Source organism: Ciconia boyciana, chromosome 3 (genome assembly GCF_034638445.1).
Source record: "Ciconia boyciana chromosome 3, ASM3463844v1, whole genome shotgun sequence".
Taxonomy (NCBI): domain Eukaryota; kingdom Metazoa; phylum Chordata; class Aves; order Ciconiiformes; family Ciconiidae; genus Ciconia; species Ciconia boyciana.
In genome coordinates, this window is record NC_132936.1 from 3,779,233 (window position 1) to 3,794,858 (window position 15,626).

Sequence of the window (15,626 nt, forward strand, 5' to 3'; positions counted from 1 at the left end):
AAGGAAGAAATGTTAGTTTTAAGCAAAACAATGCTACAAAAAAACATTTAGCATCTCTTCAAGCACATGCTACTGCAGCCTTGAGTGCAAGGAGACGTAAAAGTGACTAAAGCTAGAGTCTCAAGAGCGGATTGCTCAAGTGAAAGGAAGCTGGAATGAAATGCCAGCCAGCCCCGTCGGTCCCTCATTCAGTGCTGCTCAGAAATGCCTGATGCTTTCTGACTGGATAGCCAGGGCTGGAGTAATTACTTGGTTGCAGCGTTTTCACTTTTACAGTGAAAAGGAGGCTTCTTTTCTTTGCCTGAGTTACAATTCTGCCTCATATTTTATGAGCTGACACTGTTGGTGAAGGTCTTTGCTATATGGTCTTCCTGGTTTGCTCCTGTCGTGGTCATAATGGCCACATGGCCACTGTCCCACTCTACTGTACTTGAAGCTAAACTCCCTGGGGCTACATCTATAACTGGGAATTAAACTATTTGGGCACAGACAGTCACCTATAATGCTAAATTGCCAGTTTCAGCCCAGGTGAACAAGCGCTGACCCCAACAACCCTGGGAAGCTCAGGAGTTAGCATAGACCAGGGACTATTCCAAATAAACCATTGGAGGGACCACTCTGTTTTGAAGACTGAGAGAGTTTAATAGCGTGGATGTGGCCAGGCTATGCCAAAGGGTCTCAGGACTAGAGAACAGGCCTGGCCCTGGGTTTTTTGACTGGTATAGATGCAGCCCAGCGGCACACTCTGTCTTGGCTTTGGTGCATGCTTGAGAGCATTTTGAAATTATAAATCTCTTAAGAGATTTCTAAATACCTGAAGAGAGTCTGGTGGGGTGCTCTTGCCCTATATACATGGCTATGACTGGGGTCATTGCTCATCTCAGCCTTTCTGGAGGGTTCTCTATGGACTAGCACAGCCACAGCATCCGCATGCCTGGTCCCTACCTCTGTACTTAGTACAAGAGCCCAGGACACTCAGGGAGCCAAGTGACCCAGATCCACCTAGCAATGAGCTGCACAAGAGTGCAGGACATGGGACAGACACAGCACACAGCCTTGACACCACCATGCTGCCCTTTGGGTTGCTGCCCTACATGAGCCTTGTTTGGTCCTGTCCCTCTTCCCAGCCAGGTCACCTCTGAACAGGGAGCTATGCCTGTGGGCAAGAACAAATAAGAGGACAAAGGGACCAAACAGAGGTTGGTCTGGTTCTGGGAAGCAGAGAGAAAAGCAGATAGCCCTGAGTTCTAGCCCTTTATCCATGTTCACCACCCTTTGCTATGAGATATTGGCATAGCTCAGGCTGTTGTCCCCCAAGGTGGCTTGCACAGTGGGGTCCGTGAGTATGAGAGCACCTTTCATGGGCCTCATCATCCTGAGCTCCCTCTGTAGTCAACAAATGCCTCCAAAGAGAGATCCATCTCCAAGATAGGAACTGGAAGCCTGAATCCCCTCTCCAAGGGTATAGCAGGACATGGCGGGGCTGAGTGCTGAACCCAGTGGCAGGTGGTCCAAGTCAAGCTCAAGGCAAACGTTGGAAGAGACTTTCCAGGGATGCTGGAAGGGCTGGTTGGCTGCATGTTGGGCTGGCAGATGCCCCAAGGTGTGTAGTGTGTAGACATCATGAGAGCATGCTGGAGACACCAGTCGTGCCTGCAATGCAGCTGTGAACAGGTCTGTCCAAGTGGGCCTGGGACTCCCACCACAGAGACGTCCTTAGGGAGGAATGAACATGTCTGTGCTGGGCCACATCTTCCACCAGACTGAGCTTGGAGCTGATCAGACTGGGCTCTTTCTTACCCAGGGTGCATCTGCCTTTCCTGAGCAGCTTTGGATGCTCTTCATATCTTTTTTGACTCTCTAGGCAATTACCCGCTGCTAGTCACTCTGAGCACCCAACTCTTCCTCTTTGAAACACCAAACCAGACCAGTCCTCCAGGACCACCTCTAAATCCTCTTGGTCATACAGGCATTGGATGAATTGCCTTCATTCCCTGACACCACTCCTCCCTCCATTTTTTCCCTTCTTTAAGCCACAGGGTCCAGCACCTACCCAACCCTTCCCTGTGCCAAGTCCTGAGATACTTATGAAGCCATCACATCACCTTGGTTAATGCAACCTTCCCCTTTCTGGTCTCTGGTGTTGTTCTGCACCTGGAACTCCTCCTGCCCGCATCCCTCCATACCCTTGCTGGTCATCCTGTTTCCCTTCCCTCCTCCACATCTCCCTTATGCCACTGTGCTCCTCCCTATGGGCCCATCTGCCCTCTCCCAGCCCTTGCAGCACCATGAGTGGTGGGAGCTGAAGCACTGGGCTCCAACGCTACTGCCTGCAGAGCACCCCCCCTTGGGACTCCCCACACAAGAGAGGCATCCTTGTGATGTCCTAGCTGAAAAGCAGAACATATCTCTGGGCAATAGCATCACCTTGCCCCTTTTTCACCTTCCCATGCAGCCACGAGTCCTTCCCTCCGACCAGACTATACTTTCCCAAAGGGTATCGCAGCCACCAACCCCCATGATACTCTAAAATCTGGCAATGTTAAGCCATTCCTCGTTCCTCCATTCCAGCCACCTCCCCCACACGCTTTCCTTCTCTAATCCTCAAGGAGCCACGGCTTAGGAGCCCTAGCTTAGCATCGCATGATGTGCACATCCCATTGTCCCCCTCTAATAGCATAAGCCCTGCATGAATCCCCTTGATTTTAGGGCATGGAGTGTTGCTGGAAGTCCTTGCTTGTTTCTAGTGGTTTCAGTTCTGTATTGGGTCTTTTCTATTATTTCTTTGCTGTATATTCAGAGCATGGTAAGATGTATTATTGTTTAGATTTTAGAGGCAGTATTTGCTTTCAATATAGATAACAAAGCAGGGATGCAGCAGAGGAGCAGTGGTTTATATCATGCATCCTCTGGAGGCAAAATTTGGGTAACAGGTTAAATTCATCAAGATAAAAAGTTCCCTTAGAAAAAAAATCCCAACTCTTACTGTCTGGGCCAGATATTCCCAGCATCATTCAGCTTGATCATCCTCCCATGCTACGTACAGTCAAACAAGCTGCTGATCTGGCTTTCGAGCACTCTCACTTTATCTGCATTTGATGCTCTTAGGGGGCTAGGCTAAAGGTTTCAGCTTGGTCAGAGATGGCAAGGGAGCTCAAGCAATGGAGATGTAGAGCTGCCAGGCTTGTGGGGGTGGAAAATCATGGATGCAATGAATATTTTGACTCTGATTTGATTTGGGTTTTGTCAGGCTGATTAAAAAGTGCTGTACACTCATGCATTGACTGATCCTAAACATTGTGGTATTGGCTTGCTAGATGAAGACAGTATGGGATTGGGGGAAGAGGCTTGCATTGGGATATTCCAGAGAGATGGGGCAGGGTGGAAAAGAGATGCAGGCTTGCAGAGTCTCTTTGGCCATGTGAAGCAGGCAATCTCCCTTTGTCCTTGATGGGGAAAATTCTTCACTCCTTCATGCCCGTGGAAAGGAGAAAAGCAGACTGGATGCACGAAAGGGAAAGGAAACAGATGATACATCCATAAGAAAGGCTTTGATGTGGGGGCATACCAGTGGTCCCAGCAGGGAACCATTTGTTCTTGGAGCGCTCACAAAGGGGCTTTGCCCAAGACGTATTTAAGCAGCTTATGGCCATTAGACAAATGTTTAATCTGCAGGAAAGTGGGCCACCAGGCGGGCAGGTGTTCTGATGCATTTAAGGCCATGGAGCAGCTGGGCCTGTGAGACAGAGTGGTGGAGGGGACCCAGGGGACGTTATCAAGAGGAGTGTAGGACCGAAGTGGCTGGTGTCGGAGCTTACACCTCAGAGACTGAGAGAGCAGGTATAGCAATGGTAAATGCCAAAAAAGGTTTCTTTGTGGAAACTTGGAAACTTTTCTTTGTGGAAAGGTAAAAGGAGCCCCTGAAATCACCTAACAGCAGCAGGGATAGGCAGAGAGACCCTCAAAACTAATGTACAAGCCTAGTTGCATCTCTTCCACCTGCATCCTCTGTGTTCCTTGCAGGACCTGAGCCAGCCAGGTGGAAGGTAGCTTGAATATTGCTCTCCAGATGTGCACCTCCATCCTTGCAGGTACAGCCACTGCTGAAGGTCATGAACGGCCAGACAGAAAATCCTCCATATAATTTCCAGATCTGATCATAGTTTGCCCTAAATAAAGATCTGGATCCATCTGTGGGAGGCAAGACCAAAGCAGGAATAACTTCAGTCATCTACGGCTGCAACTTGTCTCCAAGAAAAAGGCTTGAGCTGACATCTCTCAGGTCCATGAGCAGCATTTCCTAAGCAGGTGCCGTTATTTTGCAGTCATCCAAAAGATGGCAGCCTTCCCCAAATCTTCTTCCTCGCCAGCTGGCTGGACTCTGACCAGGAGATATGTGTCTCACCTTGACTACTGACACTGCAGCTGGCAAGGCCCATGGGAGACAGAGTTCAAGAGCTGCAGAGAGCTGCTGAAAGCCATGTCTCTAGCCGTGCTTTTGGTAATTTGCTAGTGCTGGTTTCTGCCTGGAAAAGTGATCACGCCTGCCTCCTCCTGGAAGAGGGATTTGGATTTCCTCTTGTTGTACGTGAGCCAAGTTGCCTTTATGCTGGCAGACCCAGCAGCTTGGGTTGCTCCTGCAGCATTTACTCACCATCCATGGTGCTTGGAGCACCTGCTTTGGAGGGGGTGGTTGGATGGGGAACCCGAGAAGGAACAGCTGTAGGAGCCAGGAATACACTGGCTTGTGGTCTCAGCTGTCTGTGGTCTCTATACCCAAATTGTCCTGCCTTGCAGAAGGACACAATGAGATGGTGGGGCGAGCTCTACCACCCGGTGGCAGAGCACACTGTGCTACCAGTCACCCACCCACAAAAGACCAGGGTGTCCCCTCAACAAATCCCCACCTCCCTTCCCAGAGCTTTCCTCTGCCTCAGTTTTCATCGCAGGAGTTCCTCAGGATTGGAAACAAAGTCCCCTCCATATCCCCATCCCCTGCATCTCTGCTCTCCAGGCTTTGTCTTTGGAAGCGGAAGATAGGAACGCAAACACAAAATCCTTTCTTTTCCAAGCATCCTTTTCATCATGTCACCTTTCTCTCCACATTATATTTGCAATCTACAAGCAGACTCAAATACAAAACAACATCCTTAGCTCTATTTCCCCCAACGCTGTTTCTTTGAGTTCACCAGTCCAAGAGAAATAAGTCATGCAGCGTATTCCTGGCTCTGCTCCTGTGGCCTTGGACACACTGGAGACATCTCTTCCAGTCAATTAAACAGTGCCAGGGCCTGTTTTCTGGCCAACTGGCACTACCGACTGGTGTGTGAGCAATCCCCCACCCCTCCGCCGTCCCCATCCCTCACCGGTGGGCAGCTTTGCTGTTGTCCTCACCTGGCCCTTGCAGCCTCCCTGCCAGACAGGAGATGTCTTTTCTGAGTAATCAGGGAGTGTTTCTCTCCTGCAGACAGGCAGCTGTGGGCTTAAACTTTTGGAAGTAAGTATAACTTTTGGAAGTAAAATCATTGGCTTTCTGCTGAGCTGGCTTCGGTGATGAAGATTGTAAGTCTTCAGCTCTTGGTGATGTCTGCTGCCTTCTGCTCCCTGACTGCCCAGCATCTAGTGTAACAAGGGCACAGGGATGGGGAACATTTCAAAAAGCTCCCACAGTGATGAAAGCAATAACTGCAGCAATGATAATAATGAAAGTGCTAGAAGTAAGCACTGACTGTGGTCGGCTGCAGCACTTGGCCTGTGTGGTGGTCAGGACATGTGGGGAATCCTGCCAGGGTGCTTTGCAGCAACGCTGGGTGAGCTGGAAATTGCCTTTATGAGCATCCTTAGGTATTTCCAAACAGCAAAGTGAACTGGCACATCTCAGACAAGGAGGGAAGTACATCACTAATACCTGCATCCAAGTTAGACCTGCAATAGGCTCTGTTGACCTCTGTCAACTCCAGCCTCACTAAAAGATGAAATTGTCATTATCTGCAGTGTATTTTGTGTTTCCTCAAGGCATGTTGGAAGCAGGAACCAGCAAGCTTGGCAATGCACAAGCAGCGGGCATCGCTCCCGCTCCCAGTGCTCTGAGTGGATGTTCCTGCCCTTCCTAAAGTATCTCGCTACAGACCCAGGAATGCAGATGGGGAAGAAATGAGGGCAAGAGCAAAATGGCAATGTGATAGCACTATTACTGACATTTTTCCATAGGTATTTTTCCATAGAAATAAAATAATTTCTTTAAATAAATGTCCCACAATGTGAAATTGGGATTGGTGGAGTTCAGCTGGGGAAGGGAAAAGATTTGGGTTTGGCTGAAGTGTTTTTCTCATATATTTAGAGCTTTTAAATCCTTTCTCTTTGCTGCACATTAAAACTGAGTAAAACCATGCTTTCCTTCCCCTCAAAGAGACGGGGCAGCCCTTTTTCCCCTGTGCTTAGGATAACTCACGTGTGCCTATTAGGAGGTGACACCAGAGTCCACAGCTGAGGAAATTGATGGGACTAAAAGGAAAAATTGACCTCAAACATCTGCAGAAGGCAATACCCTGAGCCACAGTGAATTCCTCTCCAGGAAACCTGCCCAGTCTCCCCTCGAACCCAGGTGAAGTCTCAGCATCCACAGTACCCCGCAGCAGGGATTTCTAAGAGCCTCTCCTGGAGGCATTGCTAGACAAGGAGAGAAAATCACAGTGATGAATGGGAGCTAGGGTCAGCAATGCATGAAGCTGATGTGGGTTGCTTTGTGCTTTGTCTTCCAAGAAAATGGTGAGCAAAGAAAAGCCCTGGATATTTCCTTCTCGTCTAGCTTGTGTGCTCTGCTTCCCGCTGCCGCACCGGTGCACACCCCTGTTCTCCGAACCGCAGCGGGGCACGCAGTGGATTTTCTGGTTCACTGGCAAGCCCCAAGAATTGAAAGAAAATTGACTTTGATCTAAAAAGAAATGAAGTTTTTGCCTTTTCAGTTTGTCCAAAAAAAGAAAGAAGAAAGGATTCCTTTGAAATCAGGCAAAATGTTTTCTTTCATGTCCGGGCATTTTAAATTCTTGTTTAAATAAAAGCACAGGACAAAAAGGAGAAGGCAAGAGGCTGTGAGGAGAACTGTCTGATTCATCCAGCACGGTCCCACAGCAGTGAGGCTGGATAATTCATAGGGAACGTGCAAGACAGGAGGAAGCCCTGCTGCTTTGACGTGGGAGGGAGAAGCTGAAAGACGCTGCAGAGGATGCCCAGGTTGTGCAGAAACAACCATGCATGTGCCTTGCGGGAGGCAGGTTCAAGCCATTGCGTTCCCTGCACATTCCTGTTGGATTTCTTTGGCAGGGTGAGATATAAATGAGTGTCAGGCAGTGCCTCAGGGCTGTTATTTAGCATCTTGGTAACGCATGCCTAACCCATGGTAAGACCCTCCAAAATTTTTCCAAATTGACAATTTCTAGGGTTTAGGACGTATCTCTCTGAATATTCCTTATATTTTCTAAGCTCTGCACTACACAAGGTCGGGCTCTTTGCTGCCGGCAGTGGCTGCAGCTCTGCTCTCACCAGTGGGTCAGAGATTGCTTTCACATTCACCAAATTTTTGTCCTTCAAGTGGACCCAGTGATGCTAAGGGATGCTGCCTTGGCCGAGAATGACCAGTTCCCCATGCTGTCTCCTTGGGAAGAGTCTCCTCATGACTCAGCACGGATGCCATGGGCTATTTACCCCATCGTGCAAACTTATTGAGAGAGTTACCCTGTTTTGGAGAAAACAGGGGCTAATGACACAAGACTGCCGAAGGAAAAAAACTAAGTCCATCTGGGGACGATACTTAATTGCCGGTGGCAATTTGCAGATTCAGAAGTCACAGCACAATTTTTAGGCTGCACTAGCCCTAGCTAGGTCCAATCTGTTATCTGAGACGTGACAGATTGTGTCTCTCTCCTCCTGCTTAATTCTCCAGCTACTCGGTCCCGAGGAGCCTGTGCTTACGAAGTGCCTCTGCAGCACAGCACAGAGCTGCTCACAAAGCAGTGGTCGTTGCTGTATTCCCCCTCTCATTCCAGTCCTGATCTTGCACCATTTAAGTCAGTGAGAGCTTTGCTCATGAAGTATTGACTCCAGGACCAAGGCCCTACCGCAGTCCAAACCGAAGGCTTTAGCAGCAATTTGCTGCCTTCACATGACTCTTGTTTTGAGCAAGTAGGGCTCTGAGCTGCCAACGGACAAACAGTGGGGGAAGAACGGGAGGAAACATCAACATCATGGGATACAAATGCTTTAGAGAGTTGATTCCCAATGTATTGGCAGTGCAGGGGGGTGAGGGTCTGAGCTAGGACGTCCCACATGCCTGTAAGGTTATGCACATGTCGAAGACATCTGAAGAAATCCAAAAGGGCTTTGGAAACTGAAGCCAACACCTTCAGAGGATTATGTCTGAGCTGCTGGTTCAGATTGTCTGGACTAGAAGAAAAGGTAATGAAAACCTGTGTAGGGGTCTCTGGTCTTACAAGGCAAAGATGGTGTTTGCAGTGTGCTGCACACCTTGGTGATCATAACTTTCAGCCGGTGCTGGCCAACGTCTCAGAGAATAACGCTCAGTGGTTTTGTGGGACCTGCTGGGGTCTGCTGGCTGGTACTGTAACTTGGGCAGCAAGCAAGTCTGAGCTTAGAGGACATGACTCAGAGATGTCGATGTGGACACGTTTGGTGATGGATATAGTGAATATGAAAAGCCTTGGTGATGGTCATTGCTGATAGATCATCTCAGTCCAAGTGTGGGACAGACCTCTGGAGGACAGTGATGGGGTATATGGTGGATTTCTCTCTGATACCACCCCACTGTCCCTGCTCCTGCGCATCCCTGCAGGATTTGAACCACACAAAGGCATAACTTCACATGAACAGACTACTAAGAAACTCAATATGACTCCTGTTGTGATGAGGCTGGTATGAGAAAGTGCAGTATCTGGATTTGACCATATCATCTCCATAAACACGAATTTATCTGGGAAGACTTACCAGATCTTTCCTGATCCTCTGCACACAACTTTTTGGAAGACGATGAACCACACAGCACACTTCAGGGTGAAAACTGTTCTTTTTTAATGAGAGGAGCAAAATCCATTTCCATCAAACAAGAAGAAACTAATGCAAACATCACTGTTTCCCTCCTCCTCTCAGCACTGAAAGTCTCTGCTCTACTTCTTTTTCCTGTGTGTCAGGCAGCAGTGCATCCTCCTGCAGTCTTCAGTATGCTCCTCCTTCTCTCCTTTAGCACATGTCCTGGAACAATACCCACTGCAGCTCTTTTTTGACTGGTTTTTGCCTGTAGAAAGAAAGAAAGAGAGAGATCTACATCTGCATTGACTAATTCATCATGGTCAACAGGAGAGAAATCCCACCACACAGTAAACTCTCTCCTTAAAACAAAGTGTCCACATCCACACTGATACTTGGGAATGGACCCTGGCCACTGTCAGTGCTTGTCTCAGGAATGGTTTGAGTCCATGCTATTTAGCCAAGAGCAAAACTGAGCCAGTGACAACGCTGTCAGTTAATGGTGTGGAAGACTTAGCTCAAATGTCAAGCTGAGACTTCAGTCCTGGCACTGCTGAATTTACCAATATAGTCAAACCCTGGGTATTTAGCTTAAGATTAACTGAATTGCTCTGACTCTGTCGACTAGTGTCCAATGACTGTGATGGGACCCAGTTCACATGGAGACCCCCAGATGGTGGATGTCTAAATCTAGGGTGGTGTGATTCTGGAGCTGAACTCCACTCCAAAAGTCTCGTGAGCCAAACCCAACCAAAATCTTCATACAAGACTCACCACCCACACCTACTTTCCTGGAAAAGTCTTTTTTTTACCTTAATTCCTTTATGGTTCACTATTATCTCTCATTTCTGCTCCACATAATTTGCCACCTTACCTGGGGTGGCCATCAAGGCCATTAGAAAAACAGCAAACACAACATAGATGATCCTCATGACTGGATATCCACCAGGATCACAGCAGGTCTGCGATGCAGCCTTGCAGAGAGATCTTGAATCAGTTGCTAAGAAAAAGGCTGGAGACCCTGATATTTATAGACATTTCTTGACAGAGAGGACAGTGTTAAGAAGTAGCGTGACTTCGCTGCTGTCCAAGGACACATTGTTTGCTGCTTAGCGGGATATTATGTCACTCCAACCCAGTGGCCATCTGACAATGAGACGTTCACTCTGTGCCCGTTTGTCACTGGCTCTTTGAAGGCATCTCATGTGGCCTGTGCAGGCGTCTCTCCCTTGGGAGCTGGACTCCTCTCAATCTGGCTGCCAAAGCTCTTAACACAGACAATTGGGACTATCAGTCTCTGACCAGGGGACTTGGTGTTGGCTTGAATGGTTGTGGTGTGTGGTGGGCAGTGTTATAGCAACAAGTTTAAGACCCCTTCTTCTTCCCTTCCAAAACAGAGACCTGAGAGGACTGGTACTACACTGGACAACTCCACTGTATGCATTCCCAACTAGACCTAGACCCTCTACTAGAATCCAAAGTGCTGTGGCAATGGACATGCAAGTTGTTATATAGTTGAAATGTCTTTCCTGCAAAAAAACCTCTGGCTGTCTGAAGGTGAGGTCACCAGTCTAAGCTAATCATCTGGGGCTCGATTCAGTTGCCTGAACACAGATGGCACCATGTGAGATCTCCTGAAATTTCCCAAGTTTCTTCTACTCTCCTACATCAACCATGTCCAAGAGATTTGGAAGGCACTTTCTGCAGATAGGATAAATAGCAACTCAGTTCTAGCCTCTGAGTGTTGGACTTTGTAAGCATAAATGAATAGAATATAGCAAAGCAGTAAGTGCAGAGGTGGTCAAAGAAGAGTGGTAAGTACCTTATGCCTCTATTGCCCACCTAAAGTCTCCTCCACCACAAGCTGGGAAGAATTCCTAGCATTTACATTTACATCAGCTTGTGACTGATGTGTTTCTTCCCTCATTTCCTTCTCTCTTGAGGACAAGCAAAGAAATAGCTACCACAGCACCTCCAGTCCAAGAAGAAACTGACCCCAAGCAGAGATACTGTAGGTTGTGTTCCCTGGCAATGAGTGAACTTTTCAGACTGAACAATATTGGCACTGCATTACACCATTCCCTCCAGAACTGCCTGAGAGCAGGCTGGGGCTATCTGCCCTGGAGAGCAAAAATTGCAGAAGCACTCGCTCCAAGTCTATCCACTCTGAGTGGGATTAATTTAGAGATGAATACACCTGTATTTTGATTTCTCATGTGGGTGTCCCCTTTTGTTCTGGATGTCTACACTCCTTTGATAGTCAATGGAGATCTACTCAATATAATCCATGGAGCTGGGAGAGTCACTGGGCTTACTGGCCTGGAGGTTTTTATTTAGGATGAGTTGAACCATGCTCTAAACTCTCTCAACACTATTGACTGGACTGACTATTCCCAGCGACTCAGACATCTTAGGTGCATCTTTGAGGTGTCCCACCTGGTCTCCAGCTGTGTCTCTAGAGAGTAATGGTCTCCCATAGCTCCCATATCATACCTGCCAGCCACATATAGATGTCCCAGGCATTCACTGGTGCCTCAGATGGCACTGGACATCTTTCTTTAGGCAACTCAATCAACCACTAGCATGTCTGTAGATCCTTCTATGTAAACACCTCAGTTTATCTCTCCCTAATCTCCATTTTAATCCCACCCGGAGACTGCCAGGTGGACAAAGACATGAAGGGACTGGGAACAAGGGGGTCCCTTCCACTCCATCCTTCACATCCAACTTGGACAGCACAGCTCTAAGATGCTGAGCAGATCCCAGTCCCTGTGGATTTGCACTTGCTCTCTCTTTCTGCATTGAGTGTGTCCATTGTATTGCAAGGTAAGAAAGCAGGAGAGAAGCAGAGAAGATAAGGCAGAAGAAGGATTAAACTGCCCCAAATTTTCCTAGTGCACCCCTCTAGCTGTCCTCTCTCTAGAAGGGAAATGATCACTCAGGCCCTATACCTCTTCTGGTCCCTGACTCCTCTACAAACAACAACAACGACTGTATCCATTAGATAGTTCAGTGATGCCAGCCATTAACTCACAACAAATTCCTGCTGGAAAAATACCATTCAGCAAACCCTCAAATGGCGACTGGTGGTGGGCAGTGTCATATAGACCCCTCCTCAGGCAAGTGAGAGCAGAGCTGGTTGTAGCAGCTTTTCCTTGCAGAACCTGTTTCACTGTTGGACTCTGTATTGGGGTTTACATGGCAAGGTTTTGGTAGTGGGGGGGCTACAGGGGTGACTTTTGTGAGAAGATGACAGAAGCTTCCTCCATGCCTGATACAGCCAATGCCAGCTGGCTCCAAGACGGACCCACTGCTGGCCAAGGCTGAGCCCATCAGTGATGGTGGTAGTGCCTCTGGGATAACATATTTAAGAAGGGGAAAAAACTGCTGTACAACAGCAGCTGGAGAGAGGAGTGAGAATATGTGAGAGGAAGAGCCCTGCAGACACCAAGGGCAGTGAGGAAGGAGGGGGAGGAGGTGCTCCAGGCGCCAGAGCAGAGATTCCTCTGCATCCCGTGATGAAGACCATGATGAGGCAGGCTGTGCCCCTGCAGCCCGTGGAGGTTAACAGTGGAGCAGATATCCACTGCAGCCCATGGAGGAACCCACGCCGGAGCAGGTGGATGCCCGAAGGAGGCTGTGACCCCATGGGAAGCCCACGCTGGAGCAGGCTCCTGGCAGGACCTGTGGACCCATGGAGAGAGGAGCCCACGCCGGAGCAGGTTTGCTGGCAGGACTTGTGACCCCGTGGGGGACCCACGCTGGAGCAATCTGTTCCTGAAGGACTGCACCCCATGGAAAGGACCCACGCTGGAGCAGTTTGTGAAGAACTGCAGCCCATGGGGAGGACTCACGTTGGAGAAGTTCATGGAGGACTGTCTCCCGTGGGAGGGACCCCACGCTGGAGCAGGGGGAGAGTGTGAGGAGGAAGGAGCAGCAGAGACAACATGTGATGAATTGACCGCAACCCCCATTCCCTGTCCCCCTGCATCACCTGGGGGAAGGAGTAGAGAAATCGGGAGTGAAGTTGATCCTGGGAAGAAGGAGGCTGGAGGGAGGGAGGTATTTTAAGATTTGTTTTCTCATTATCCTACCCTGACTTTGATTTGCAATAAATTAAATTGATTTCCCCAAGTTGAGTCTGTTTTCCCATGATGGGAATTGCTGAGTGATCTCCCTGTCCTTATCTCGACCCATAAGCCTTTCGTCATATTTTCTTCCCCTGGCCCATTGAGGAGGGGGAGTGATAGAGCGGCTTGGTGGGCACCTGGTGTCCAGCCAGGGTCAACCCACCACAGACTCTTATTCCCTGCTTACGTCCACATGCCCATACTATACCTCTACCTTCACCCCTATAGCTATGTGGTAGAAAGAACTACATTTCTTACTGAGAAGACTATAAACTGTGTTGCCTCTCCTAGACCGGTGCAAAAGTACGAGACTGACAATCTCGTGGTGAGAGTCTCTAAACACTTTTGTCTATGCTGAGGTGCATGACTGCTCCTGCTACAGAGCTTCTGCCCACCTTTGATCACCTTCATGGCTCTTCTCTGTACCTTTTTCTGCTCCAACACACCCAGTTTGAGCTAGGGAGAGCAGAAACCAAACCCTAAGTACAGTATTGATCTGCAAATAAGAGAGAAGCACTGACTGAGCAGTTGTGGGACTTTGGCACAAAGACAACATAAAATCCATTGCGTGAGGTCTGTGAGGGCCTATTTGGTTCTCTGTTCCTCACATCTGGGGAGCTGCTGAAATTTTCATGGAGAGACGGCTGTCTTATGCTTAGAGGAGACATTGCTGAACTACCCATGTTTTTTAAGACATGTGCAAATAACCTGTAGCCTGAAAAAGCAGTAAGGGACTGAAAGATTCCCTCATGTCTCCAGAGGGTTGTGTTCAGGGACATGGAGATGGCAAAAGGGAAAATTATACCCTTTCTTCCCAAATCCTACCCCATAAGACCACTGGCAGCTCTGCAGCTTGTTGTCACTGGACGTTCAGGCTTTTTTAGTGCTGCTGAGCCTTTGGGCTGGGCTTGGAGAACCTGTTTTGACATGGGATCATGGGGACACAAGTAACCACACCGCACACACCAGAGTTACATCTCCTTTTTTTTCTCTTTTTAATTATCGAGAGGAGGGGATGATAATTGGGTGAGACGGCTGAGAAGCTGCTCCCAAAGCCACCACGGTGCCTCCTCTTCCCCAGAAGCTTCCTCTTCAGCTCCTATTTCCCCTTCCAGCCGGGCGGGATGCAGCAGTAGTACTTGCAGTCGGAGGAGAAGGACCACACGTCCGCCTTGGTGCACTTGCTGGAGCAGTAGCCCACCTTGGGGCAGTGCTTCCTGATCTGCCCATAGCCTGCAAGGGGAGACAGAGGGAGAGTGGCTGGGTCAGGACAGCTGCCTCTGTGCCCCACTGTCATGCCCTCCCGTCACCTCCAGGTGCAAGCGTGGCAGTGGTCAGAAGGATGAGACCCTGCTCGTAGGGAGGTCCTGCTCCATTCTCCCACATGTCCGCGCTCCTGCCCAAGCCCAGCCCCAAAGCAGGAAGGGACCTTGAAGAGCACAAGCCTGAGGAACTCCTTGTGCATCCCTCTCCCCCCAGCTGGTGACTACAAGGCCAGCTGAAGACACAGGTGCAGTTTGGGAAAGAGATGCTCCCAAGGAGAGCAATTCATTCCCCTCGTGAGAGACAGCCCAAAAGCAAAGCTCATAAAGATGCTCATCTGTGCAAGTTCATAAAGATGCTCATCTGTGTACACGTGTGTTTCCTTGTCTTGTACCTTTCCTTAAGGGACAGGATCAGTGTTCTCAGAGCAAAACAGAAAAAGCCACATCAAGCTGATTTCAAAAATTTAGCTGTCCACTCAGGTCCCTGTACTTACATCATGCTTTTAAAAATTATCCTCTTACCCAGAAAAGGCTGAAAGGATGCTGCAAAGGTCTTGAAATTGGCCCCACAGCAGCACCAAATACTCACCGTCGTGGTTAAAATTGGGCGAAATGACAGACTTGGCCCAGATGGATGAGAATTGGTATCTGAAGGGGGTTTCTAATGCCTGTCTGGGAGATCTCAGCCCTGAATCCACTTTTGACTCTTGTAGAGGGACCAGAAAGCCTCCAAGTCTCAGAAACAGGCATAAGCAGCAATAGCTATGGCACACCAGTAAATCAAACGTGCCCAGGACTGAGCCTTGACACAGAAATCGAGTTTCACAGAAGAGTCCCCTCTGGTACTATGAAACTCTCTGAGTCCCTGAGAGAAGTGGCCACATCCAGACTCTTGTTTGGCAATTGCCTGGCCTGGACTCACTCCCAGACTGGATACTGAAGTTTTAACCTCAGTTATTCCTACACAAATCTGAGGTAGTCCTTATTTCATTGTCCCTTGAAAGAAGTCATTAAAGTACCCGGCCAGGTTATAGCAGTCACCTCAAATGGTAATAACTATATTTTCAAGAGCTAAAGTTACTTTAAAAGAATTCCAGCTAGTATCAGCTCATCTCGCCCTATTTGCCATCTTACCTGGAGTGGCCAGGGAGACCAGTAGGAAGACAGCGAAGACAAGGTAGAGGAACCTCAT

The 15,626-nt window shown here is 48.7% G+C and overlaps 1 protein-coding gene across 1 annotated transcript; it reads right to left on the reverse strand.

The window, feature by feature from the left end:
* Positions 1–14,268: 14,268 nt before the first annotated feature.
* Positions 14,269–15,626, reverse strand: LOC140650033 (cygnin-like). The gene is made up of 2 exons (XM_072857900.1): positions 15,569–15,626; positions 14,269–14,402 (listed from the first exon to the last, which is right to left on the reverse strand). Exons 1-2 carry the CDS (start codon positions 15,624–15,626, stop codon positions 14,269–14,271), a joined length of 192 nt encoding a protein of 63 aa, XP_072714001.1.